Source organism: Elephantulus edwardii, unplaced genomic scaffold, assembly GCF_000299155.1.
Source record: "Elephantulus edwardii isolate Elephantulus edwardi_28Jun2011 unplaced genomic scaffold, EleEdw1.0 scaffold00340, whole genome shotgun sequence".
NCBI classification, from domain to species: Eukaryota; Metazoa; Chordata; class Mammalia; order Macroscelidea; family Macroscelididae; genus Elephantulus; species Elephantulus edwardii.
Window position 1 is genome coordinate 1,601,042 of NW_006400090.1, and position 25,778 is coordinate 1,626,819.

The following is a 25,778-nucleotide window of genomic DNA, read 5'->3' on the forward strand; positions in this document are numbered from 1 at the left end:
CAGGTATAGGAAACTACTTCCACTATTTTGCTCTCCTTCCTTTCCTCCCTCCCTCTTGACAACTCCCAAGGCCTGAAACTACACACACTGATGCACACACACAAAATCCCACTCCTTTCCTACACTTCCCATTTCCCCCCCCATCAGAGCTCACCTATAAGACATCCAGGCACAGAGGAGAGAGGTGCCGAAGTCTGTTTGTGAAGCCCTAAAGCAGGGGGGTGCCATCACACCTTTACCCTTCACGGAAAGGTGACCATGAAGCAGGCGCCTGGCTCTTCTCTCTCCTGTTATCTTCCCTGGCCTCTGTATCTTTCCAGTGACCAAGAGCAAACACATCAGCACATCCCCACTTGCAGCACATGGAAATGGGCTCTGTCCAGCTTCCCTCACCCAGGTATGGGAGTGCTGGGGGAGTGGTCCCTGAGGATTGGCAAAGGTTAATGCAGAGGGAAAGAGGATAGAAGAGTTTGGCTTGAGCTCTGATTGGAGAGGCTGTGGGCTGGCACAGACTTCATGACCATTTTGGAGGTTTTGTCTCACATGATTTGACAGGGAGCAGTAAACAGATGCCCCTTTGAGGGGTCTCCACTGATAACAAGACACATTTTTGCTAAGCGGGCGCATTCTTAAATGAGGCCCTGCCAAGACAGGAAGCAGTCGAAAATAAAAGCAGTAAAGGAGCTCAACAGGGAGTAAGAACAGCTGGTGCAAGTGAGCTGTGGCTCCTGGGATGAATGCCACTGGGTCATCTGTAAAGTGCTACTTCATCATCCACCATGGAGTTGTCATGTCTCCAAAAGAGGTGCGGGGGGAAGGAGCAGGAACACAGAAATGGTTATGGTATTGCTTAGCTTGCTGCTGAGGCTGACGGTCCAATGGAGCCAAGGGTTAACAGCACCTAAGACAAGCAGGCAGCTCCAGGGGCTTCAGTGAGAGCAGGAGGCGTGGACGCACTCTCTCTCTCTCTGAGCTTTCTGGCCTGCCGACTCCTATGGCTCAAGGGGATGCAGAAGCCCATCCCCACATCCGGTTCACATTTCTTAAATTTCACAAATGTTATCTTGGAGGACTGAAGGTCAGACCTCCAGGAATGAGGATGGGCTGGAAGAGGAAAAGGACGGAGAAAGAGGCCTCCTATGCAGAACCAAAGGTTAAGCTTGCTTAGAAATAAACCCAAATTAATCATGGTTTAACAGCAGAAGAGGACAGCATTGTAACTCTTCTAGCTGTTGTCTGACTTTGGAGGCTCTAGTTGATAAAAAGAAGGGAGGGACAGGGCTCTTCTCTCAGTGAGGGCCCCCCCGAGCACCCATACCAGAAAGGAAACAGCAGCACCCCTCAAGGGGAAACAATACCCCTGACTACTTTGTTCCCCAAAAGTACCACCAAGATGGAGAGAGTCCTCCCTTGGGGCACTAACTCTCATATCAATCTCTGAAATCATATGATATCCAACTGATAGCAGGGGAATATCCTCTCTAAGCAGGCCTCGGAGCATCAGCCAGGCCATCCAGCATACAAATATAATTCAGGGGATGGGACCTGGAGTCTTCCCTTGCCCCTTCTCCTAAAAAGATGGGGAGGAAAAGAAAAAAAGTAAACCACAGTGCCCCCCGACCAAAGTCTCTGCCTCAGTGGCTCCTGGAACTAGCAGGGTCCAGCTGATTCAGCTCTGACTGGTCAAGAAGTTCAAAGTCATCCCCCTCCGCATCAGTGTCCAGGTCTGAACTGGGGGCCCGGAGGAAGCCTCTTGTTGCTCTTCGGGGAGCGTGGCCTGAAGGGCCCGGCTGGGATGCCCCTGACAGGGCCAGTTGGATCATACCCTGGGAGACCAGACTGGCAAGGTTGCTGGTGAGGTTAGAGCCTGCAGGCAGGGCACCAAGCAGAAGCCCTGACAGAGCAGCCTCATCCTGGCTTACAGGAGGGGCCAGGGGTTCTTCAGCCCTTGGTGGGGAACGGTACATCAAGCTGGGCATCCCAATGCTAGTGTCGTCTTCATCCTCCAGGCCAGCAGGATCCACATTGATGGAAGGGAAGTCTGGAAGGTCTCTGGCAAAGGATTCCTCTGGATCACTGTGACCATCCAGGTCTGAGAGAACATACAAATGTGTGAGACATGGCAGTTGCTTGGCCTTCCTGTGCCCTGACCCAATGAAGAGGCAGCCCTATATACCAGCTCCCTCCCATCATAGAGTTCTCAGGTACAGCACACCCTGTGGGACCAGTCACCTTTCCCCACCACTTACAGATGGCTGTGCTTTCTACTGACCTGAGCACACCCTTCCCTTCCTACACTATGTCACCTGAGGTGACACAAACTTGGAGCTATTAAGAATTGTAGGTTTCAAGGAAACAGTAGCGTCACCCTCACTAGTCATAGCCCTAAGGCTACCCTGCTATCAGATCCCACAGCTCAGAAAACAAGACACGTAGGTAGGGGCACTAGTATCTGGTCCCATAACCTGGGGTAGCTGGGAGGCAACAACAGAGTCATTATCAACTTTGGTCAAAGGTGCTCTCACCTTCAGAGCCTTCTGTTAGAGGTGTCTGGCCCCTGGAAAGATTGAATGTGCCATTATCTGTACAGGAGACCTCTGCATCCGAGTGCTCAGAGTCTGTGATGGCCAACTCCCTGGCAACAGCAGAATCATCCAGCTTAGGAAAGAAAAGACAAACAAGCCTGAGGAAGATGATGTCACAGGAACCAGATGCAGTCCCCAGGTACAACTTTACTCATTAGCTAGCCTTAAAGACTGCCCTCAGACTACTGTGTAACTAGATAGCCACTGGGACCCTTTTTTAGGATGCTTCCCTAAGGAAACCCCCTAATTCATCCTTCCTGGTGCAGAGGAAGGAGAGGAGTCTGGGAATCAACCAAGCCACTTTCTCTTAATAACTGGTTTGTTAGTGGTGTTTGCTGTCAGGTCGGTTGGAACTGACCCATAGCTGACCCTCCAGCAGGTATTCAGAGGCAGTTAATCACAATCGCAAAGGAGGAGACTGCTCATCCTTCTATCATGGGGCAACTGGTGGATTCAAACTGTGTGCATTTGAGGTTGAAGTGAAGCTTCTTGCCACTAGGCCGTCAATGCTGCCTGGTTTAACTGATTTAGAGGTTACTTTTCATAGGTGACCGGAGTATAACATTCTAAAGGTAGTAGCCTGGGATGTTTAAAAGAGGATCACAAAAGCTCCAAGGTAAGGGAGCTCTGGTGGCCTAATGGCAAGAAGCTGCACTGCAATCCCAGAGGTACGCAGTTCAAATCCACTAGATGCTCTGCTGGAGGAGGGGCAATCTCCTCCTGTACCAGTCAGATCCAATTTGACGGTACACGCATACAAAATAATAAAAATTTTAAAAATATGTTAAAAAAAAAAGGCAGCTCCAAGTTTCCATCATTATGGTGGAATTAAAAAGGAGGCATAAAAAAATGTGTAAGATCCAAGTACAAAATCCCAGCTTCTCTTCCTATTACTGCTCTTGGGCCCAAGGGGCATCTAAATTCTTGGGGAGCCCACCATGACCTTGAGACTTTATTACTGTCAAAATGTGAGGAGTGACGTGGTTCACAGGAAACCAAAGATCACTGGCCAGAGGAGCAGTTCTCCACCCAAGCTACCTGAGGACAGAAGGCAGCAAGCTCCTCTTCACTGTCACTGTGGTTGTCCACGGCTCCCTCGGGGTGGAGAGCTCTGCGGCGTACTGAGAAAAAGCAAAAGACTGTGACACTCTCCCTGGGGAGGGGAACCTTCAAGGAAGCAGCACTCTCAGTCCGTTCTAAGCCTACATAACAATGCCTGAGGAACAAGGGATTGCTGAGTCTAAGGGCCCAATGGGCTGGTAACACAGGAGAGAAAGGTCTCTCTTCTAACATCCCTCCCTCCACCAACCCCTCAACATTTTTTATAATAGTTTATTTACAAAATTCGAATACATTTTTTTTCCACACCAGGTCCTTCCCACTTCCCTCACACCCTTCCCCATCAAACTGTGTGATCCCATGGTTAATCCTCCCCTGCCACACATCCTCACCCCTTTACTACCAGGCGGGTCACCAACTCTCAGAATCAGCTAAGGGCAGACCCAATGTCAGGTGGAGAGCAGACACTATCACAGGGTGGGCTAAGGGAGACTCCCTGGGAGCCACACGCAGTTCTCTTTGAAGATGAGATGAATCAAACACCTAACCTGACTAGATTACAGAGGAGAGAGAAAGAAGTTCACACTACTGTCCTTCATAGGATAGGTGGCTCTCAGTCTGGATATTTTTAGTGTCTGAAGCAGTTTTTTAATTACTTTTAGAAGGCAGTTTTCAGGAGGAAAAAAAAAAGTGCGTGTTTAGGCGTTTAAAAAGTCTGCTCTCCTTTCTACGAAGATGGCGCCGAAAGTGAAGAAGGAAGCCCCTGCCCCTCCCGAAACTGAAGCCAAAGCAAAGGCATTGAAGGCCAAGAAGGCAGTCCTGAAGGGCGTCCTCCACAGCCACAAAAAAAAAAGAAGATCCGCACGTCACCCACGTTCCGGCGGCCTAAGACGCTGAGACTCCGACGGCAGCCCAAATACCCCCGGAAGAGCACCCCCAGGAGAAACAAGCTTGACCACTATGCCATCATCAAATTTCCCCTGACCACTGAGTCAGCTATGAAGAAGATAGAAGATAACAACACACTTGTGTTCATTGTGGATGTCAAGGCCAATAAGCACCAAATTAAACAAGCTGTAAAGAAGCTCTATGACACTGATGTGGCTAAGGTCAACACTGTGATTAGGCCTGATGGAGAGAAGAAGGCCTATGTTCGACTTGCTCCTGATTATGATGCTTTGGATGTTGCCAACAAAATTGGGATCATCTAAACTGAGTCCAGCGGGCTAATTCTAAATGTAATAAATTTTTCTCACCATAAAAAAAAATAAAATAAAATAAAGTGCTCTGCCGTTTACTACCTCAGTCTCAATTTCCTCAACTGTAAAGTCAGATAATACCACCTAATTCTCTAGCTAGCTTTAATTGAACAAGATAATGTACATCGAGTGGCCAACAGCTAAGCCTTGGAGACATGGAAAATTCAGCTCATATTAGGAATGCCCTTACTATCAGCTTTTTAGTCAACTCAGAGAACTTTTCCCAGATTTGCTAAAAATCAAAGACTCGAAGTCTAAATGGAAAAAATCAGTATGCTTTTATATAAATTTCCCTGTAACAGAGTTACATGTTCACCTGACACTCACTTCACCTCCTTCCTACCACTTCCCTGACTTTCAAGGATCTCCTCACCGTGTTATGAGCCCTGTTAACGGAGAGGCTCATGGTTCAAACCATGAGTTTTGCAGAAGATAGACAGTCTTCTCTCATAAAGATTAACAGTCTTAGAACCCGACGAAGGGCCACCGTGAAAAGACCTGACTCAATGGCAAAGGGTTTGGTTTTATTTGTCCTGTTTGTTAGAAATACTTCTCTTCTACAAATTACCCAACTAGAAGTCAACCTCCTTGTAACACTTACATTGTCTTTCTCTCTGTTTGGACATCATGTAGCCACGAACACTGAAATCCAGCCGCTGAAGAGCTGGCTTCAGCCGTATATATGCTCGATCCCACAGTCGGTGGTACACAGCAAGGGGCCACATCATGACAGTGACAACTGGGAGGAGTGAGAAATAACGCTGAAATAGAGCTGGGGCTGCCAGAAGCAATCCTAACTGTCCCTCTGGTGCTGTGTCATTAGGTTCTGGACACTCAGCTGGGAAGATCCCTGCTCGGTCCAGACTGTCCAGTCTCCTCTTCCATTAGTGGAGGTGTGAGGCTGGGAGGGGATTTCCTGCAGTCATCCGCAGTGCCGAGTACAAAGCTCTGTATTCAAAGGCAGTCCAGACATGCTGCTAATGGGCAAGAGTGAAAACGCAGACAGTGCAGTCAACTGCATGTGGGGATCACCGAGCCATTTAATGAGGCCAAATGGTAAAAATGCCTCAGAAACTATCCCAAATCATGCACAGTCCTGATATGATCACTGCGATTCACATTCTTCCAGCCCCAAATGATAGTTCCTATGGCACTAGGAAGCAACTACATTTATAAGTGTTTCAGGAAGGGAAAAGTATTGTACAGGGAAACAGCACCTAGTAGAGAATTCCCTGAGAGTTCTGTCTGGCTGTTGTAAATTACACCCACTGTCAAAATCCCCTCCTTAAAGAAGGGCAGACAATCCTTTAGAGTTGCTAATAGTCTATGCTAGTGAAGCTTCATCAATTTCTAAATCTGACTTGATAAGAAAAAGACCTTATATGAGTAGCCTGATTAAGGTGAAAGATATTTCATGATATTAAACAAGTCATAAAAATTTATAAAAAGGCCTTTTCCCAGAGAATCAAAATATTTAAAAAATTATAAAAAATATTTTTTAAAAATCCCTCTTTCCAGACACAGAATTAGCTGTGGTTGGGAAAGCTAGGGGCAGAGTAGAGCTCACAGATGGAGTGATATGCCATACTTACGCATTAAGTAGGACAGCAGCAGGCCAGGGACATAGTTCCCCAAGACAGCCAAGAAGGTCAGTATCCCACAGCTCAGCAAGCAGAACTGGGAGAGTCAGAAACAGTGTTATATTTCTACCTTATGAAAGAGAGCGGGGATGCGCAAGGGGGGACAGGTGGAGATCTAACTGAAATGATTCTTTACGAGTCAAGTGTGAACACATCAGAATGACAGATACAGTCACGTCAGCATCTAGTGTTGATTCAGTTTGAGGGCAAAGAAGGATGTTCATTTCTATTCAAACTCCTTTTATGTGGCCAACCCCACAGCCTTTCATCCTGGGAAACTAGTTTGAATAGGACCTTGCCAAAAATTCTCTCCAAAAGCAGGTGTTGGTGTGGGTTTTTTTAAGTTAAAGCAAAACAGTAGTAATAATTTTTTTAAAAAATTAAACCAAAAAAACCCAGCAACCTACCACATGTTCAATACGACAAACGCACACAAGCAAGCTTTGTCATCGCTGACTGGAAGATGGCCTCCTCTAGTGGCAAGCACATCAAACAAAGAGTCATCAAGCTCCTGCCTTAGACCTAGGCGCTGTGAGGAAGCCCCTCCTACAACTTCCCTTTGTCTGCATGTATCATGCCGTCTCCTTTCTTTCTTTAATGAGGGTATGTAATATAAGGGCTGTTTCAGTTTAACATGAACTGAACTGAGAGGCGAAAGATGAAAGTGAAAAAGGGAAGAGTCTTACCTTGCCTGGGTTTTGCTTTTTGAAAAGCAAAAGATTCCTTATGAAAATGGTCCCACTAACCCAGACTTCAGCTACATGGTGGCAGAGCTCGGGTACGCTGAGCAACCGAGGGTGCACAAAGCCCCAGCTATGGGAGAGAGAAGGGGTAGCTGTGAAAGGGGGGTGCTGAGAGACCCCCATTTTTCTGCCCCTCTGGGAGCTGAAGATTCCAGTTTTAAAAAGTGGCCTGGGGTGTTCCAGGTGCTTTGGAGGTGAAGCGTGACTTTCTTCTTGGCTCATCAGGTTGAAACTTGAATTCAGGGACTAGGAGGGCAAACTTGTTCTGACAGCTCCACCCAATGAGCAAGCAACCTAATCTGCATGTATAAGCCTGCCACCAGCTCTGAGGCCCTTTGTGCTTAGAAACATCTTCTCTGCACGGAGACCATTGCAATTCACTGCAATTGCAATCCAGTAAAGCACAATCTGACACTCTGTGGAGGGTGGGGGTCCTCAGAGAGGCAAAAGGGAGAGACAATGGTGTGCCCCTCAAAGAGAAAGGAAATAAAGGCAAAACCAAAATAAACCAGAGCAGAGCAAATTCTTTGAATTAAACATATGGAGTGAATGAACAGAGAGAAATGAAAGCAAGACTTGAAGACACAGAGGAATCTTTGGCTTGCTGATACCAGGAACCAATGTGTTTTCTGACCTGTAACTCTAAGTAGTCAGAAGTTACAGAAAACACTAAAGGACCGGGGTAGTAAAGCCAGGAAATAAGTCAATTGCTTCTAAGTTTTCACACTGTCCTGGCATGATAGGTTATAGGGAACTATTATGTTTCTTTCTCAGAAATTTCTCTGTAAAGATCAAAACATAATTGCCTTCTGAACATACAGCTGCCTGAACTTTAGGATTTGTTGAAATGATTATTTGAAACAGACTAGACATAAAGTTCTCTATGTATACTTTGTGTCCAAAACATGGGGTTAACAACATGTAGACAGTATATTACAATAAAAGAATCATTCAGAGCAACAAAAAGGGATTTAATTAGTGTTCCATACCTCTCATTGTCTAATGCGTCGGATCTTGGCACTACAATATTAAAACAAACACCAGCATTAGTTGGTAGGGAAAACTAAACATGAAAATGTTAGGTTATTGGTCTAATAGCTCAGTTTTAATAGGTTTGGGGAAAAGAAAACAGTACGAGTCAATAAAAAGATGACACCACATTATACTGCAGGAGTTAGGGAGCTACAGACAAGAGAATGATGGCTTACCTACTCATTTCTCCAAGGGATGGGTCTGAATGGACCATTATCCTCCTTTTAATTATTACAGCTGAAAACCAAAGTGTACAAGAAGGAAAAATGGTCCACCCACCGCTTGAGTGTGTCTGAGCTGCTCATACATGTCAATGTGGGCCAAGCTACCAAGGCATGTTGTAACGACTCCAACCCTAGAAATCAGCCTGGGCTTTTGAAGAGCTCTATTATCTACCCTCAACAAAGTCTTTTAACACTCATCAGGCTGGTAAACTACATAATTCCTTGAAATCCCTTTATAGGATGGGGATCCATTTAAAAATTATATGTTGTTGTTATGTGCCGTTAAGTCGCCTTCAACAACTCTATGTACAACCCTGCCCTCTCCTGAGCAAAACTCTCCGACACACCTATTCCCATTACTCCAGTCACTGAATCAATCTATCTCATTGAGGGTCTTCCCCTCCTGCACTGTCCCTCCACCCTCTCGAGCATGACGTCCCTCTCCAAGGACTGGTCCCCTGGTTTAAATATCCTGCCAACAATTCAAAATTAAGATGTCTAAAACCTACATCAATTTTCCTTTCACCTCTATCCAAACCAACTCCCTTGTCTGACTCTGCCTACATACACACTTTGATAATTGTAACAGTGTTCTCCCACTATTCTAACCTAGAAATCTTCAAGTCAGCTTCCACTCCTAACCCTTCTAACCCTATATCCTGGTGTTCTTCATCAGCCTTGATGTGTCTTCCTTTCTCAAAGCTCTCCAAGCTGTGTATCATTTGTTTCCAAGGACATTTTCCTGTCTATTTCTCACACACATAGCACTGCTACAGTCTCCTGAAAGGACTCCCTCTTTCTTCTTTTGTTCCTTTCATATGTTACTGAAAATGATGCCATGTTAATCCTTAAATTACCATCTCAGCACATAGCTCTTAATATTAAAAAAAACAACAAAACACCTTACTGACCATTTCATACAGGATACTGTCTAAACTTCTCACTTTAATTTGATAAAAATCTAATTACAACAGTTTGATTTCCCTGGACTCCTTTTAATGAACTCTTCAAGCCAGCAAAAATGATCTTATCCTTCTTACAGGAAATGTTTTGCAGCTTCTGGGTCTTTACAATAATCAAACTATTGGTCCCTCTAGAAAAACACCATCTCTTCTCTCCACCTGTCTAAATATTTTACTTTAAAAAAAACAACACATGTATTATTAATTTCAATGAAAATTTAGAGAAATTTTGTATTTCCATTCATTCATTCATTCATTGTTGCACTTTTCTCCCATCCCAACCCTCCCCCTAAATATTTTACTTCTTGCATAGCTCCTTGTAGGGTCCAAGAAACAAGACAAATATAACATGATATACTGCACTATGACATTTCTAGTATTGGTCTGTAATTGTCATTTCATTTTCATGTGTTTATGTGCTAGTACTTAAAAACAATGCATGATCTTTCAGAAAATGAACCATATCTGAGAATACTTGATATAATTATAAATGTTTAAATAATGCTTTGCAAATAGACAATTTTTAAATTGATACTGCCTTGGGAAAGATGAAATACTTTATAGTAAATATAATTCAACAAGGAGAACTGTCTTTCAAGTGGCAGGTACAGATTTCTTGAACTTAGTAATAATGGCAAAGTATGAAACTCAGCACTAAGGAATTGCAAACCCTTGCAGTGTCTTTTAAAGAAAATAATTCAGACATCAAAATACATTCTCTAACTCTGAACACTTCCTCACAAGCTCCCAAAATTACAAATTAAAAAAGAAACTACAAAAGGCCATTTTCTGTTCACCTTATTCTTAATGCTCCTAAACTCACCTTTTATTTCAGGCCAGATTTTGTTTTTCCACTGATCTATACACACAATAATCATCAAGCTGAATGCAAGCAAAAACACAAGACGAAGGGAAGTCAGTGCAAAGAACCTACAAAGAAGGAAAAATAAAAGAAAGATTACTATGTAAACAAGTTTGTTTCAGAAAAAAGCTTATTACACTACAGGCTCTATGAAAAATAAACTGGAGTACTGTTTTGTTTTTTGTTCTGACACTAAGATCACCTTGAGTAAATAACAAACTTTCTGGGTCTCAAGTATTTTACCTATAGGGCAGAGATAATAATTTGCTCCATAAAGGCAGAAAATTAAACCAAATAACTTCTTAAACTCCCTTTCAACTTGAAATTCATCCTTGATTATGATGATAGCAGACACTTTTCTTTCAAATTGGATCCTAGGATGATAAGGCAACAAATGTAGCAGTCAGTATTGGAAAGCATTCAGCTCAATTAGCGATCTAATTGATCTTTAGGAGCTGAAGCCCAATGAAAGAAAATGACTCGATAAAGACCACATAAAAAGTTAGCATTGTGTCTACATCTAAATGTCAGTTCTTATTATTCAAAGGATCAACCAGAAAAAGATATTTACAAACAGGGCAATCTGAACACTGAGAACACATGTGATGTTATTAATATTTAATTGCTCATGCAGTAGTGGGAGTAAGTGTGTTGCAAACAACGAGGTTGGCACAGGATAGAGTAGGGTTTAGGGCCCTTGTACATAGGGTCACTATGCACATAAAACAGTAACAATGGTAATGTTACAGTATTATTATTATTATTTTTAAATTATGCCTCAATCATGTACATCTTTTTCCCCTACTCCCTCCTTCCACCTACCAAACTCTTGTGATTTTCCCTCTTCCTCACCCAGAACCCCTTTGCCCCCACCCCATCCCACTTTGTATATCCAAACATATCTCACTGGTTACCTTCTGTTTTTACAATAATGCTTTATATTGGTTTTGTTCTTACAAACTCAAGTTAGTTCATTAAGCATAATGCTCTCTTGCCTCTCCTGTGCTATACAGTACTTTTCAAAATCTTTGCTTTTGAGTATTCCATAGTATTCCATCATGTGATTGTACTAGTTTCCCAATTCATTTGTTGATGGACATCTGGGCTGTTTCTATGTTCTTGTTATTGTGAATAATGCTGCTATGAACATCAGTGTACAAATTTCCATTTCTGGGGGAGTTCTGGTGGCCTAGTGGCAAGAAGCTGCACTGCAATCCCAGAGGCGTGAGGTTCAAATCCACCAGATGCTCTGCCCGAGGAGGGACAATCTCCTCCTATACCAGTCAGATCTGATTTGATGGTACACACACACACACACACACACGTAAAATTAATTAAAAAAACCCCAAAAACCAAATCTCCATTTGTATCTCAGTTCTGTGTTTCTTGCGGTATATTTCCAGCTGTGGTATAGCTGGGTCATATGGAATCTCTATGTTCAGCTTTTGAGGACACGCCAAACTGCCTTCTAGTGGTTGTACCATTTTACAACAATGTTTTTAAAAATTGCTGAGCATATCTGGAATTTTAATCCACCTGCAGCTCCCATGGATAAAGATAAGCCGTTTCTTCCTGTTAAGATTTACAGCTTCAGAAACCTGACAGAGTCGTTGTGAGTCAGAATCTACTCAATGACAGGCAATCTGGCTTAGTGATTATGCATTTGGAGAAAGATACTAAAATATTTATGAATTAAATGATAGGATGTCCTAGACTGGCTTAAAAATAGTAGCATGACAAGGGAAAAGTGAAAATAGATGAAATAAAATTAACCATAGTTATAATCAAATCTGGAACTATAAAAATTACTAAATTTGGTAATATTAAAGCTGAATGATGAGTACACAGAATTCTTTCTTTATACTACCCTCCCCATTTTTGCATATATTTAAAATCTTATCTTTAAAAACCCCACCACGGCTAGTTTTTATCGTCCTTTCTAGGCTACTGACCTAATGCTCCTAAGGCAGGGTCTTGCTGATTAGTCTGTAAGAAGGTAAGTCTAAAAACTGAAAGCATTTAGACATTTTTATAGTGATATGACCTCATTTTTAAATAACACAATTGAATTTCTGCATCTTTTTAAGTTTAACCTTTATATTTCACAAAAGTATTGGAATGCAACAGATTGGAAAAGAAATACACTATTTTCACCTAGGAACACTCGTGTAGTATGTCTTTCACCGCTAACCATCCTTACCCTCACATTTGATACCTTTTTAGGCTTATGGCTACTCTGATGTAAAATTGTGCCAGAGACATTGTTAATTATTTTTAAATAACAAATGAATGAAGGGTGGGAAACAATCAAAACAAACCTAGAAATCCAATCATTAATGACTATCCTAATTTTCCTACCCTACCACTGAGAAAACTGCAATTATACAGGAGATTAAAAGAAAGAAAACAGCTTGATAGAAATAAACCTCTTGAGCTTCCCCAGGCCACTAATCTCCTCTTTAAAGTCAATTCATCATCCAAACAAACAAGCATATTTAACAAGGCCAAGGCCAAGTGCTCTGAAGCATCTAAGTCCCCACCACTGCAGCTTCCATCCATGTCCCAGCAGCAGCATGTGGCACAACTGCTGTTTTCTCCAGAGCACCTGGAAGACACTCTAGGGAGGCAGTCCAGACGGTCTGCAAGCTCTCCTTCTCAAAGCATGATTACTGGCACAGACTAAATCAGGGGAAGGGAAAGGACTTAAAGTCTCTAAAGAAAGGCTGTTGTGAAGTGTCACTGAGTTGGCTCCAACTCATAATGACTCCTATGTACAACAAAACCAACCCCAGGCTTGTCCTGCGCCGTCCTCACAATCCCCACTGTGCTGAACCCGAATGCTACTTCACTGTGTCAGTCTATCTCCTTGAGATTTTCCTCTCTTCTGCTGACCCTATACTTTTTCAAACATGATGTTCTCTCCAGGGACTGGCCCCTATCAATAATGTGCCCGAAGTGTATAAGGCAAAGTCATCCTTGTTCTAAGAAGCACTTCAGTTTCCAAAAAAATAACAGCAATAAAAACACAATTTCTCTGAGACCTGTTTTAGGCAAGCTTTTACCTCCCTCACCCTCCAGGCTCATAAGCTATGCTTCAACTCAACAAATTTTATTGGACAGTTATTATATGTGGAGGTTTTATGGGGAAAGTAGCTTAGATTCAAAAAGAGGAAGACAGGGATCTTATTCTCAGGTTTATTTATTTATGTATGTGTATGTTTGAGAATAACAAAGAGGACATCTTACCTATCACTTGAAAAATAATAGTAAGAAAAAGGGCAAAAAGGTGAGAGGAAAAGGACCTTCAGATATTGATATATTTACAGACCTACAGAGTTTGATAAAATTCAAACAAAGAGCAGAGGACAAGATAAAGACTGGGAAGAGAGGCAGGAGTCAGATTAGGAAGGGCTTTCTGTGACACTGGGTATTAGATTTCAACTTACAGATAAGGTGAGCCAGCAGTTTTCAGAACAAAGCCTGTTCTGAGTCACGAAGGCCTAAACCGTGAGCATGTTCTAGAACAAAATTACTCCAGCTCATAAATCAATTTTAGGCTCGGGATGGCAGAAAGGAAAAAGTATTTTTTTGTATATGTATGTTTATGTATACACATACACACACACACACATATATGTGATATAAAATATATATAGAATAGCATTTCTCGGGAAAAGATCTTGTTCTAAATAGATAAAAACTTAGCTAATGGCAAGATCAGCTCAAAGTACTAGAGTTGACTCCTCCAAGTTAACCAAAGAACTACTATGAACACTTCCTTAAGAACTTCTCAAATACAGAAAAAACAGGTAAATGTACACTACTCCTTTACTTTCAGGTCTGAATATTAATTAATCCTAAATAAAAAGGGAATTGCAATTAGTGTGTTTTGGATATACTGAGGTCACATTATGTTTGTCATTTTATGGAGGTAACGTAAAGGCCACCAGTAGAAAAAAGAGAAAGTCAGAATATATGCACGAGGAGAAAACATAATTGAAGATAAAGCACTTCTGAGATGGGTATAGGTAAAGAGTGGAAGAAAAATCAGAGAGGATTTCTCCAACTTAGCTTAGTCCTGCAATGTCTATTCATACAAGCCAAGAAAAACACAACAGCTATAATAGTTCAGCTGTTTGATAAGACAACATGTAAAACATTTTTTGGTAACAATAATCAGTATGAGAATTTTCCAATTTGGCAAAAACAACCACAAACACACTCAGCTCTGAATGTGCACATGTGAATTATTAAATCTGGGCACTGCTACAACTCAGCACTCTTCGTACTCCCCCAGTAAGCTTAAGATCTGATTTTTTTTTCTCTCAAAAGAATCTCTTTTCCTGATTTTTCAAGGAAAGTAAAAAAGGCATCTGTATGCTACTACTTGTTAAACAAGGAGGCTCTGGTAGTCTAAATTTAGGACTGTGCTGTCAGCCCAAAGGCCTGTGGTTCAAACCCACTAGCTGTTCTCTGGGAGAAAGATGGGCAATCTTTTCCCTGTGATTTATTGCCTTTAAAAACCTGCTGGGGGGTCAGCTATGAGTCTGATTTCTGACTCAATGGCACATAACAACTTATGAAATGAGTTTCCTAAGAGATGCACAGAGTTTAATGTTCAATGACTAACCGAAAGGTTGGCACTCTGAATCCACCCAAGACGAACTGAAGAAAGCCTGATGAACAGTTCTACTCTGAAACAAAAAAGTGACTATGAGTAGAAACAGATTCCACAATAGCTGTTCTTTTTTTAAAATCTGTGTTCTTTTTTTAAATTGCGTATGGTTGAGGCAGAACTGACCCATAGCTGACCCTCCAGCAGGTTTTCAGAGGCAGTAAATCGCATGCCCATCTTTCCTGGTAGAGTAGCTGGTAGATTCAAACTGCTTGTCTTGCAAACTACAAGGATGGGAAAGGCTGGATGGGGAACCTACAGAGTAAAAGAGAAGTAAAAAAAATAAAAAAAATGCAAGTGTAATGCCATCATTTGCCTCCTGATCCAAATGTACTAAAAACAAAATAACACTTGTAAGGAAATTAGAAATCTGAATACTCTCATTATTTTACAGTCCTTGGAGAAAGACAGCATGCTTGGGAGGGTGGAGGGACAGCGCAGGAGAGGAAAACCCTCTATGAGAAGGATTCAATCAGTGACTGGGGTAATTGGGGTGAGTGTGTTGGACACAGTGAGAATGGCACAGGACAGAGCAGGGTTTAGGGCTGTTGTACATTGGGTTGCTGTGAGTCACAGGTGACTTAACGGCACATAACAATAACAATGGTAATGCTGTTTTTAGACACTATTTTTCAGAAAAACATACTGAAATATTTAGTCTAAATTACATCATCCAGGATTAGCCTTTAATAAAGGAAGATATGGGGGGAAAAGTGAAGAAACTAAATTGACCATGAGTTGAAAAACTTGTAAAGCTCAATACGTGATGGTACAATAAGCTGTAAGAAGCCCTGGAATAGCACATAACTGTTAGGCTGCCACATTGGCAGTTCAAAACCATCAGTGGCAATCCCAGAGATACATGGTTCAAAGCCACCAGATGCTCTGCTGGAAAAGGAGGGGGCAATCTCCTCCTGTATCAGTCAGATCTGATTTGACAGTACACGTAAAAAAAATAAAATAAAAAAAACCATCAGTGGCTCCACAAGAGAAGGCTAGGCTGTCTCCTCCTGTAAAATGTACAGTCTCAGCATGCAGCAGAAGGCTACCAGGAGTCAGGGAGTCAGAATTGCCGTGATGACAGCAGGAATTAGCAATAGAGAAAAATTCACTTCCCCCTGTCACTCCCAGAATTTCATACTATTATTTTAAAAACTTTATCATTACCATTATCTTTTTTGTTACAATCGTACAGAGGGTTTTATTGTTGTTTCATTACCATTTTCATCTTATATATTTCTTAATTACTAGGAAGAATGAAATTTTATACTCATTGTTTATTTTGTATATTTTCATTTTATAAATAATCCATCTTCTCTGTCAGGGGCCACAGTTCCATTAAATTATCAGTGAAGGCCTAGTGGTAAGAAGCTAGCTACGCTGTAATACCAAAGCATGAGGTTCAAATCCATCAGCCGCTCTGTGGGAGAAAGATGGGCAATCTCCTCTTAGGTGATTTACTGCCTTTGAAAACTTGCTGGAAGGTCAGCTATGGGTCACAGCACACAGCAAACAACAAATAAAATATTCCTTGCAGTACCAACCTAGTAACCAGAAAGATCATAAAAACTTTGAAAACTAAATACTACCATTTTGATGTTAACTACACCATGGCTCCACACTACTGGTACACATAAGTCAAAGTCCATCACTACAGTAATGACCACGTGTCTATTTATAATCAAAGAAGACATTATTTCTTTGTCACTATCTCAGAGGCACTTCAGACAGAGCATTTTGTCCCATAGGGACAGAAAACCCATTATTATACAGCACTTATGGTTGTGTGATTATGAGCCAATCACTGGTAAATTAGAAGAATACAATTAACCCAACCTGTATCATGTTGTGAAAGTTACTGCTTGCACAAAACCAGCAAGTTGCTAATAGTCAACCATGAGAACTTGAGAGAGCACCCAGTCTTAAAATTAGAACAGAAAAAAAACTTTAAAGGAGGCAAAGTCAATCAAGGGATCCCTGGGAGTCTTCCTGGCTACCAAAAACAAGAATAGATTGAATCCTCAAATTTGATGTGTACATTTTTTCTTTTTTTTTAAGCCAGTCAAATTCAGCAGTGGGCGGTTGTTGTACCAACTTTAGTTGCACTAATGTTAATAGTGTCTGATAACCCACTACCATCAGACCAGCCTGATATGTACATTTTTTAAAAATAAAAAGAAATGCCTCTTTATTTAGCTCTCTGTTCTATTATCCATTCCTCACTATAGTTTTTCACACAAAGTCTAACTTTCTCAATGAGAATTGCTATGGATCTTTAACCCATTCTCTGGTTTTTGTCTTTTGGTGAGGAAGAGAAATACTGTGTATGATCTGACAATCAATTCATTGATATGGAATTGGAACTGACTCATAGCTGACCCTCCAAACGGTTTTCAGAGGCTGCAAACTGCATGGAAAGAGACTATCCATTTTTCCCTTGTGGATCAGCTGGTGGATTAGAATTGCCTATTGCTTGCCTTTGGGTTGGCAGTGTAACTCCTTACCCAGTAAGCCACCAGACTTAAAATTATCGTTTGGTTAACTCAAAATGGTAATGGTAAAAGCGGGCCCCAACACAAATCTAAATAGAGGATCAGCTTGCTAACTGCTTTAAATCAATACTCTCAATTCAAAGGTCATCTGGAATCAAGAAATGTAAATACTGGAAAAGAATTATTAGAAGAGTATACCCTTCAAGGAAGGATGTGGACTTGGAATTCACACACATTTTCAGAGTTCCTTCATCCTCCTCGTCTTCTGCACTGAGACAAACCAGAGTTAGTAGAACCTGTTCTTTCCAACCTTGCCAGGATACACCATACTGACCTAGATGGTCTTCTCCCAAATCATTCATTTACAGATGGAGCTTGTTGTTGTTAGGGGCTGTTGAGTTGCCTACAATTCGTAACAATCCTATGTACAAAACTCTGAAGCCTGCCCTGTCCTAAGCCAGTCTCACTGACTTCGACACACCTACTCCCATTACCCTAGTTACTGTTGTCAATCCATCTCATCCAGGGTCTTCCTCTCCTGTGCTGTCCCTCCACCCTTCCAAGAATGATGTCCTGGCCACATGCCCAAAGTATGTGAGATGGCGATTCAAAATAAAAATATGAACTCTTAGAAGGGAACACCCAACATTTCTGTTATTACCCTCAAAAACTACAGTTCAGGGACCATAAGCAATTGAGGCTGGAAGATTTCTGATATGTCTACCAGGATTTCTAGTCAGTCTATGTCCATCTTTCAGAATTTTTTTTTAATATGTAAACATTTCCAAGTATAGGTTAATTACCTGAATTCTTATTTTTTGTCTTCCTTTCTAGCCTTCTAATGTCAAAATTTATAAAATATCTGTTAGTAATGTACCGATATTCAAAATGAATGAAACATTACTGATTTTATTTCTGACCTCAGTTAATACTCTTCCTCTTTCCTAAGCATTTAAGCCTAAGAACTAGTCACTCTTCAACATTCCTACGTGACATGTTAACATTTATATTCATTCAATATGACACGGCTGAAACATGAAGTCTGACTTTTCTTTTAAATCTCAAACTACCTTCCAAGGAACTTTCCCCAAAAAGAACACAATTCTGTGAATGCCAATGCCAGACACTACTCTAGACTGACTGTGAAGCCTTACAACCATTTTTACAGTTCTCAGGTATGAGTTCTCTCCATAAATGAGTTCTTCCCATAGCATACCCAACTGGTCAGTGTCAAGTGTTATACCCTCATTTTTCTTTCTCTCTTCCCACCTACTTAAGAGTCTGATGAGACTCTAACAAAAATCAAGTGTACTCTTAGGAGGCAAAGCCAGTAGGAAATGCCAGAGATCACAACAATGCTTTTTAGAACCAGGATACAAAAGGGGTTTCTGAGATTCTAAACATAGCCTAGTAGTAAATGTAAACAAACACTGTCTGAGATCAACAAATTAAAGCTAACTGGAACTCTTTAAGAGGTTTACCAGGCATAGGAGTTCCATACAGACCTGGACTCTACATCCCCCTCCAGAAACTGGTACAAGCAACAGGTACCTGTAAAGTCTCTGCCTCAAAAATGATGTTACTAATTTACCTGTATTATTAAATCCTTGGTTTTAAATTTATTTAAGTTGTGATAGTTTTCATACACTAGCCTTCCATTCCTTAATACAATGTGTCTAATGAGGTTCATCTTGCCATCTCCATAGGTGTACCAGATCCACGGTGGGAAAGAATTTTGACTAGACCAGTTGGGGTTGGGGCTTGTAATGGCACCTGGGAGAAAAGGAGGCAAAGGCCATTTGGAAAATGCTCCTGGATGAAGTGCTACAGTGAAAGGGTTTTGACCTAGACCAACAGAACGGAACCAGATACCTGGTCCGCAAGAAGAATCTCCAACACACAAAAAAACGAGGAAAATGCAGTTGGCAGAGGTTTTTTCCCCCATCAGATTTGCTAAAAACTCTGAAAGCAACTGTCAGAGGCTTCTGTGACACCTCTAACCTGAGTCTCCCTAAAACAAAGAGGATTAAGCTAGTGTGAAATGTCTTGTCAAGGAATGGACATTTATTTATTTAATATCTGTATCACTGAAAAATCTTTTCAGCTGAAGGGTAGCAACTGTTTTGGTTCTAAAACCAATTAATTTGATGAGAAAAGCTATTTTTAGCCAAAACCTAAAGAAGAGAGGCTTTACTCTGTCTTCAAGATCATCCAAGATCGCCTCATTTCATTAAGCTGTCAAAGCCCCAACAATCAGTGTGCTGTTTTCAATTTGATCAACAATAATTCCTCTGCTGTGAACTGTTTGACAGATGCAAGGCAGACCTAAGTGATGACGAACAAGTGAGACCAAAGGCAGTTCCATTTTTACAGGACATGACACCGACGGCTTGTTCTAACATATTCACAATGCCACTCGCCCAGGTCGGGAGAAGCTATTAGACACACTATCAGACAGCCTCAATGTCCTAGCTTGCAAAGCGAGGCTAAGGATGTCCTAAGTCCTCGGAGCAGGGAGGAGCTGCCATCTTCAACGGCTCTGAAACGGGTGAACTCTCACAATCAACTACTTCATCATTATTCGTCCAAAGAGTATCATTTTCTTTCCACTTACAGCTTTGGAGGCGCTCAGTGACACAGATTTTACAAACTTCCTAGGCTGGGCGAAGAGGATCCCTAAACATAGGAATCAGATCGCTCACGTCTGCGTTCTCATCCCGCCTACGGAGCCCTTTTCTACACTTCTGGAGAAGGGAGGCGAGGATGGTCTTCCAGGGACACATCTTTCCCTCGATAAAAGAGGCGCACCCGCCAGATGTGCTCAAGAGGGGGAGCAGCTGGAAGGCCCCAGGGAGACTTGGGGGACCGATGGCTGGGGTCCAGCTAGGGTGGAAGAAGATGAGGCTAAAACTAGGCAAATATAGAGAGAGGAGCCAGTGCAGCTGAAAACAAGGGGAGGTGAGAGATAAGAGCCCCAGAGAAACCTGATGAACTCGCGACCCGGAGGGCTTCCGAGGGTCCACAACTCTCACCAGAAAGCCGCGTTCAGCCCCAGGCACCACAGGGCGCTCCTAGCTGGCCGCTCCCACACCAGGGCTGCCTGCAGCCGGCTCAGTAGAGGCTCGTAGGGCCCCAGCACCTCCACCAGGGCCCGCTGCGCCGCCTCAACCTGCTGATCCCGCTCCCCGGAGCCTGGCGGGGCACGGCGGCCCCTCAAAGCGGACCCAGAAGCTGGGCCAGGGGCCGCGGCCACCCCCTCAGGTTCCGCCATCTCCCCCTGGGCCACCACAACATCCGGGGCCGTGGCCCTGGAATCACAATAACACCAACTACGCAGATGCAAGATAGGGCGAAGGAGGCCGCTTCCTTCCACAACGCGCGTGCGCCGAAATCAACACCGGCTTGGGTTACGCCCCCAGCATTCTGAGCGGGGCCGGAGCGGCGCACGCGCAGTCTGCCTTGTTGTTAGCTGACAGGGGAATTTTGTTCCCACTTGCAGCCAGGCTCCTTATTATGTACCACATGATGCAAGACTCTTCAGTACTGGGCCATCCTCTCAATCTTTGTTATATTTGAGCTCATTGTTGCAGCTACCATGCCAATCTATCTTCCTGGTTTTCTATCACCTTCCACCAATGTGATGTCCTTCTACAAGGACTATATTCCCTCTTGATAACATAACCAAAGTACTCAAAAACGAAATCTCAATGACTTCTTCTATTTTAGGGAATTTTCTGTTTGGATATTTTCCAAGATAGATATGTTCATTCTTCTCGAAGACCATAGTGTGTTCAATATTATTTGCCAATAGCATAACTTCCCCATTCAAACTTTGTTCATCACTGTGTGTTTATCAATTTGCCAGTACTGTGGTGGGCTTGTGTGTTGTGATGCTGGAAACTATGCTACTAGTATTTCAAATACCAGGCGGGTCACTCATGGTGGACAGATTCTAGCGGACCGGAGCTTTCAAACTCCGACTTACATGCAAGTTTAGCCACGTACTTCTGAAATGATGGGCCCTCAAAAACCTTATAAACGAATAGTAGTGAAGCATTTTCTCCAAGAGCGTGCCAAAGATGAGCCATTCAGGTTGGAATATGATTAGAGAAGAGCTGCCTCCTCAAAGTAGTTGTTGTGTGCCTTTGAGTGGGAACTTCCCAAAGTTCACTCTCCAGCGGGTTTTCAGGACATTGCCCATCCGGCTCTGACTAAGCAGGTGGTGAATCAGAACCACATGCCTTTAGAATTGCACAGCTTCTTTGTTACCATAAGGCCACCAGAAAAGCCTACCATAAATCTATGAATGGAATAAAACTTCTACCCAGTAAAAGACTTTTATTTACTGATGTGGCATGACACAAAATGAAGAGAAACGGCTGCAAACATCCATTGATAATGGGGACGTGGGATATCAACAATGATCATAAGCACCATTGAGATAGTAGGCAAGGTTTTGCTCTGTTGTACATAGGGTAGTTAACTCACAGCACCTGACAACAACAACAGTTCACTGTGCAGCTTTTAGAGGTATATGAGGCAACTGAAAATATCAAGGATTTGGTCATGTACACCTTAGTCCTCAAAATTATATCATTGCTTTTCAACACTTTTGCAGCAGATTTGCCCAATGCAATAAGCCATTTGGTAGGCACTGATTGCGAATCTAAGTTTAAAAAAAATCCTAATAACTTCACTCTTCTTCCGTTTATCAAGATGTTGCTTTGTGGTCCAGTTGTGAAGATGTTTATTTTCTTTATGTTGAGATATATTCCATGTTGGTGGTGTTGTTAAATGCCAGTGAGTCGCAGGCGACTCATAGCAACCCTATGAAGGAGAGTCCTCAACAATTGTGTGTCTCTCATCCTCTCTCCAGGTTCATAGGGTTTCTGGAGGCAAGCTATTATGGAAGCGGATGCCACTTGTGCTTCCAAGTTTGTTTTAATAGGGTATTTTCACCCAACACTGTCCACATTGGGTAACCAACCATTAATGCATTTGACACATCAGTGTCACAGTGTTCAGCCTCACAGCAACCAGAAGTTACCACTGTATGGCAAGTGGACATACCAGGGTTATACGACCTAGAGGAATGTTTGAACAAAAACAATGAAAGACAAGTCCGAGGGCCGCGGACTTAAAGTCACCCACCTTTGGCTTGGCTGCATTGCTTTCAGTCCACTGGGCCAGCTGACCACTCTCTATGTTGATGTTATTGTTGTTAAGTGCCGTGGAGTCAAAGGCGACTCATAGCGACCCTATGAAGGAGAGTCCTCAACACTTGTGTGTCTCTCATCCTCTCTCTAGGTTAATATAGAATCCATACTGAAGACTATCTATACATGCTTCAAGTCTTCGATTTCATTAAGTGAAGGTTATGTTATCTGCACGGTATCAGCACTGATGCCAAGTTCTCTTCATATATTTCAACTTCTTGCATTGTTTGCTTTGCATATAGATTGAATAAATACATGGTGAAAGGATATAACTCTGACACACACGTTTTCTGATTTCAAACACACAAAATCCCTTTGTTCAGTTTGAATGCCTCTCAATCTAGACTGCATCTTGGCCTACATAATAATGTTATCTACCAGTCATTGTACTATGCATGATCAAATGATTTTACATAGTCAATAAAACATAGGAAACATCTTTTAATTTTTTTTGTTTTTAGCCATGATCTATATGACATCAGCAACAGTTCTTTGATATTGCAAAATTCTGGGATCATATGATCCCAGGTATCTTCTTTATTACCATGACCATATTTTCCACTACTCATCCATCAGTTTGCTGTTCTGTGGTGGCTTGCATATTGCTGTGATGTTGGAAACTATGCCACTGGTATTTCAAATCCTTGCAAAGTCACAAGTAGACAGGATTCAGCAGTGCTTCAAGACTAAAACAGACTGGGAAAAAAGAACTGACAATTTACTACCAAAAAGACAGTCCAGTGAAAAACCTTACTATTACTAGCAGAATTTAGGGATCTCTGTTGGCTGAGTTAATAGTAAGTTGCTAACCCGAAGGTAGCACGTCTAGCTGTTCAAATCCACCAGCATCTCCATGGGGAAAACATGGGAAATTTCCTTCTGTGTGATTTGGCAGGTTTAGTTTTGTTGTTTTTTAAAATAGCAGATCATTGTCTGAATAGAACCTCTTAGATTGGAAGATAAGAAAAATATTCTGAGAAAGAATTGCCTTTTCAAAATAAAATCAACCTTAACGAACTGGATGAAGTAAAGGTTTCAGGACCCGCATTTGCTGATGTGGCATAACTCAAACTGAAAAGAGACAACTGCAAACATTTATTAATAACTGAAATGTGAAGCATACTAAGTTTGAATCTAGGAAAATTGAAAGTTGTCAAAAATTAAATAGAAGACATAAAGATAGATTTCCTGGGCATTAATGAACTGAAATGAACTGGTATTTGCCATTGTGAGTCAGACAATTTTATGGTCTGCTATGCTATAAATGACAACTGAAGAAGACTCACACTTTACACACTTTGCAATTTGCATATTGTTGATATTGTGATTACAAGGCTACAATCTTTACAGAAGCAGACTGCTACATCTTTCTCCCATGGAATACCTAGCGAGTTCAATCTGATTTCCTTTTTGTTAACAGTGAGAACTTAACGACTGAGCCACCAGAGCTGCACACAATCCTCATTACTGAATGTCAGATGAATAATGAAAAACCATTTCTAGATCTCAGTTCCCACGTGGAACTAGCGCTTCCAGTCAGTTCAAAAGAGTTTAGTAGTAGTCTTTAAGGAAAACTGAATGTATTGCCCGTTGTATTTTAAATCAGAAAAGGAGTAAGCCAGAAAACTGCTTTGAATGTATTTTGCCAATAAGCTTGTTCTCTAACAATTCTTCTAAAAATTTTAGGAGCCTTATATGGGAGCTCTGGTGGCTTAGTTGTAAGAAATCGTGCTATTAGCCCAAAAGCATGCAGTTTGAACCACCAGCTGCTCCACTGGAGAAAAGATGAGCAGTCTTTTCTCATGCAGCTCAGAAAACCCACCGGATTCAGCTGTGAGTCAGTCTAAATTTGACAGTATGCAACAACAGGATATAGGAGATTGTTTTCCTGAAATAATTTTTAATAATTTTAATTTATTGTTGTCATAAAAGCTGGATTTGACTATGATTTATAGCAATCCTATGAACAAAAGATTTGTACCCTTGCCTTATCCTGCACCATCTTCATGATCTCGGTCATGTTCAAGCCCACTGTGGTAGTCACTGAGTTCATCCATGTTGTTGATGGTCTTCCTCTCTTTCGCTGACCTCCTACACTTGCAAGAATGATGTCTCTTTCCAAGGACTTGTTCCTCCTGAATATATGTCCAAAGTAAGTGAGAAGACGTTTTACCATCCCTGCCTCTAAGGAAGGATGCCTCTGATTGGACATCCTTCAAAACAGATTTGTTTCTTGGAAGTGCATGGTATAGCCAATACTCTTTGCCAGTACCATAATTCGAAGGCATCTCTTCTTCTTTTTTTTATTTTTTTTGGGGGGAGCATCTATTCTTCTGGAGTCTTTCTTACTCATTGTCCAATTTTCAAATGCATAGGGAGTAATTAAAAAGACCAAGGCTTAGGGACCTCTGGTGGCCTAGTGGCAAGAAGGTGCACTGCAATCCCAGAGGTGCGCGGTTGGAATCCAACAACTGCCCTACTGGAGAAGGAGGGACGATCTCCTCCTGTACCAGTCAGATCTGATTTGACGGTACACACACACACCAAAAAAAAATAATAATAAAATAAAATAAAATTTTTTTAAAAAGTTAAAAAAAAAAGAGAGTGACCATGGCTTGGATTAGGCACATCTTAGTCTTTAAAGTGACATCCTTGCTCTTTAGAACTTTGGAGAAATCCTAGACAGCAAACTTCCCCAACACAACACGTCTTTTAGTTTCTTCACTGCTGCTAGGTTTTCCAATTACTGGATTTTTTTAATTAATATTTTAATGGAAGTGTACAGACAACTTGGCGTTCCATTCATTCACTGTTGCATATTGTTTAACTGGTTGCAAGACCTACTTGAAAGAGCTCGTGGGGCGGGGCATGTTTGGCGCCTGCGCCTTGCGGCGAGCTGGGCAGGCGGGCGGCTCCAGTGCGCCTGCGCCACATTGGCGGAGGCCTCTTTCAGTGCGTTCTGCGCCGCTTTTGGTGTTGCGCGCGCCTTTTTGGGAGTCTGGCGCGGCGTTTTCCTGTCTGCAAGCGGC

The 25,778-nt window shown here is 42.0% G+C and overlaps 1 protein-coding gene across 1 annotated transcript; it reads right to left on the bottom strand.

The window, feature by feature from the left end:
• Nucleotides 1-1,202: 1,202 nt before the first annotated feature.
• On the bottom strand, nucleotides 1,203-20,901 carry FAM134C (family with sequence similarity 134, member C). Its single transcript, XM_006901671.1, has 9 exons — nucleotides 20,566-20,901; nucleotides 10,328-10,434; nucleotides 8,276-8,306; nucleotides 7,230-7,356; nucleotides 6,496-6,580; nucleotides 5,505-5,642; nucleotides 3,624-3,706; nucleotides 2,526-2,658; nucleotides 1,203-2,092 (listed from the first exon to the last, which is right to left on the bottom strand). Exons 1-9 carry the CDS (start codon nucleotides 20,802-20,804, stop codon nucleotides 1,635-1,637), a joined length of 1,401 nt encoding a protein of 466 aa, XP_006901733.1. The 5' UTR covers nucleotides 20,805-20,901; the 3' UTR covers nucleotides 1,203-1,634.
• Nucleotides 20,902-25,778: the final 4,877 nt, after the last annotated feature.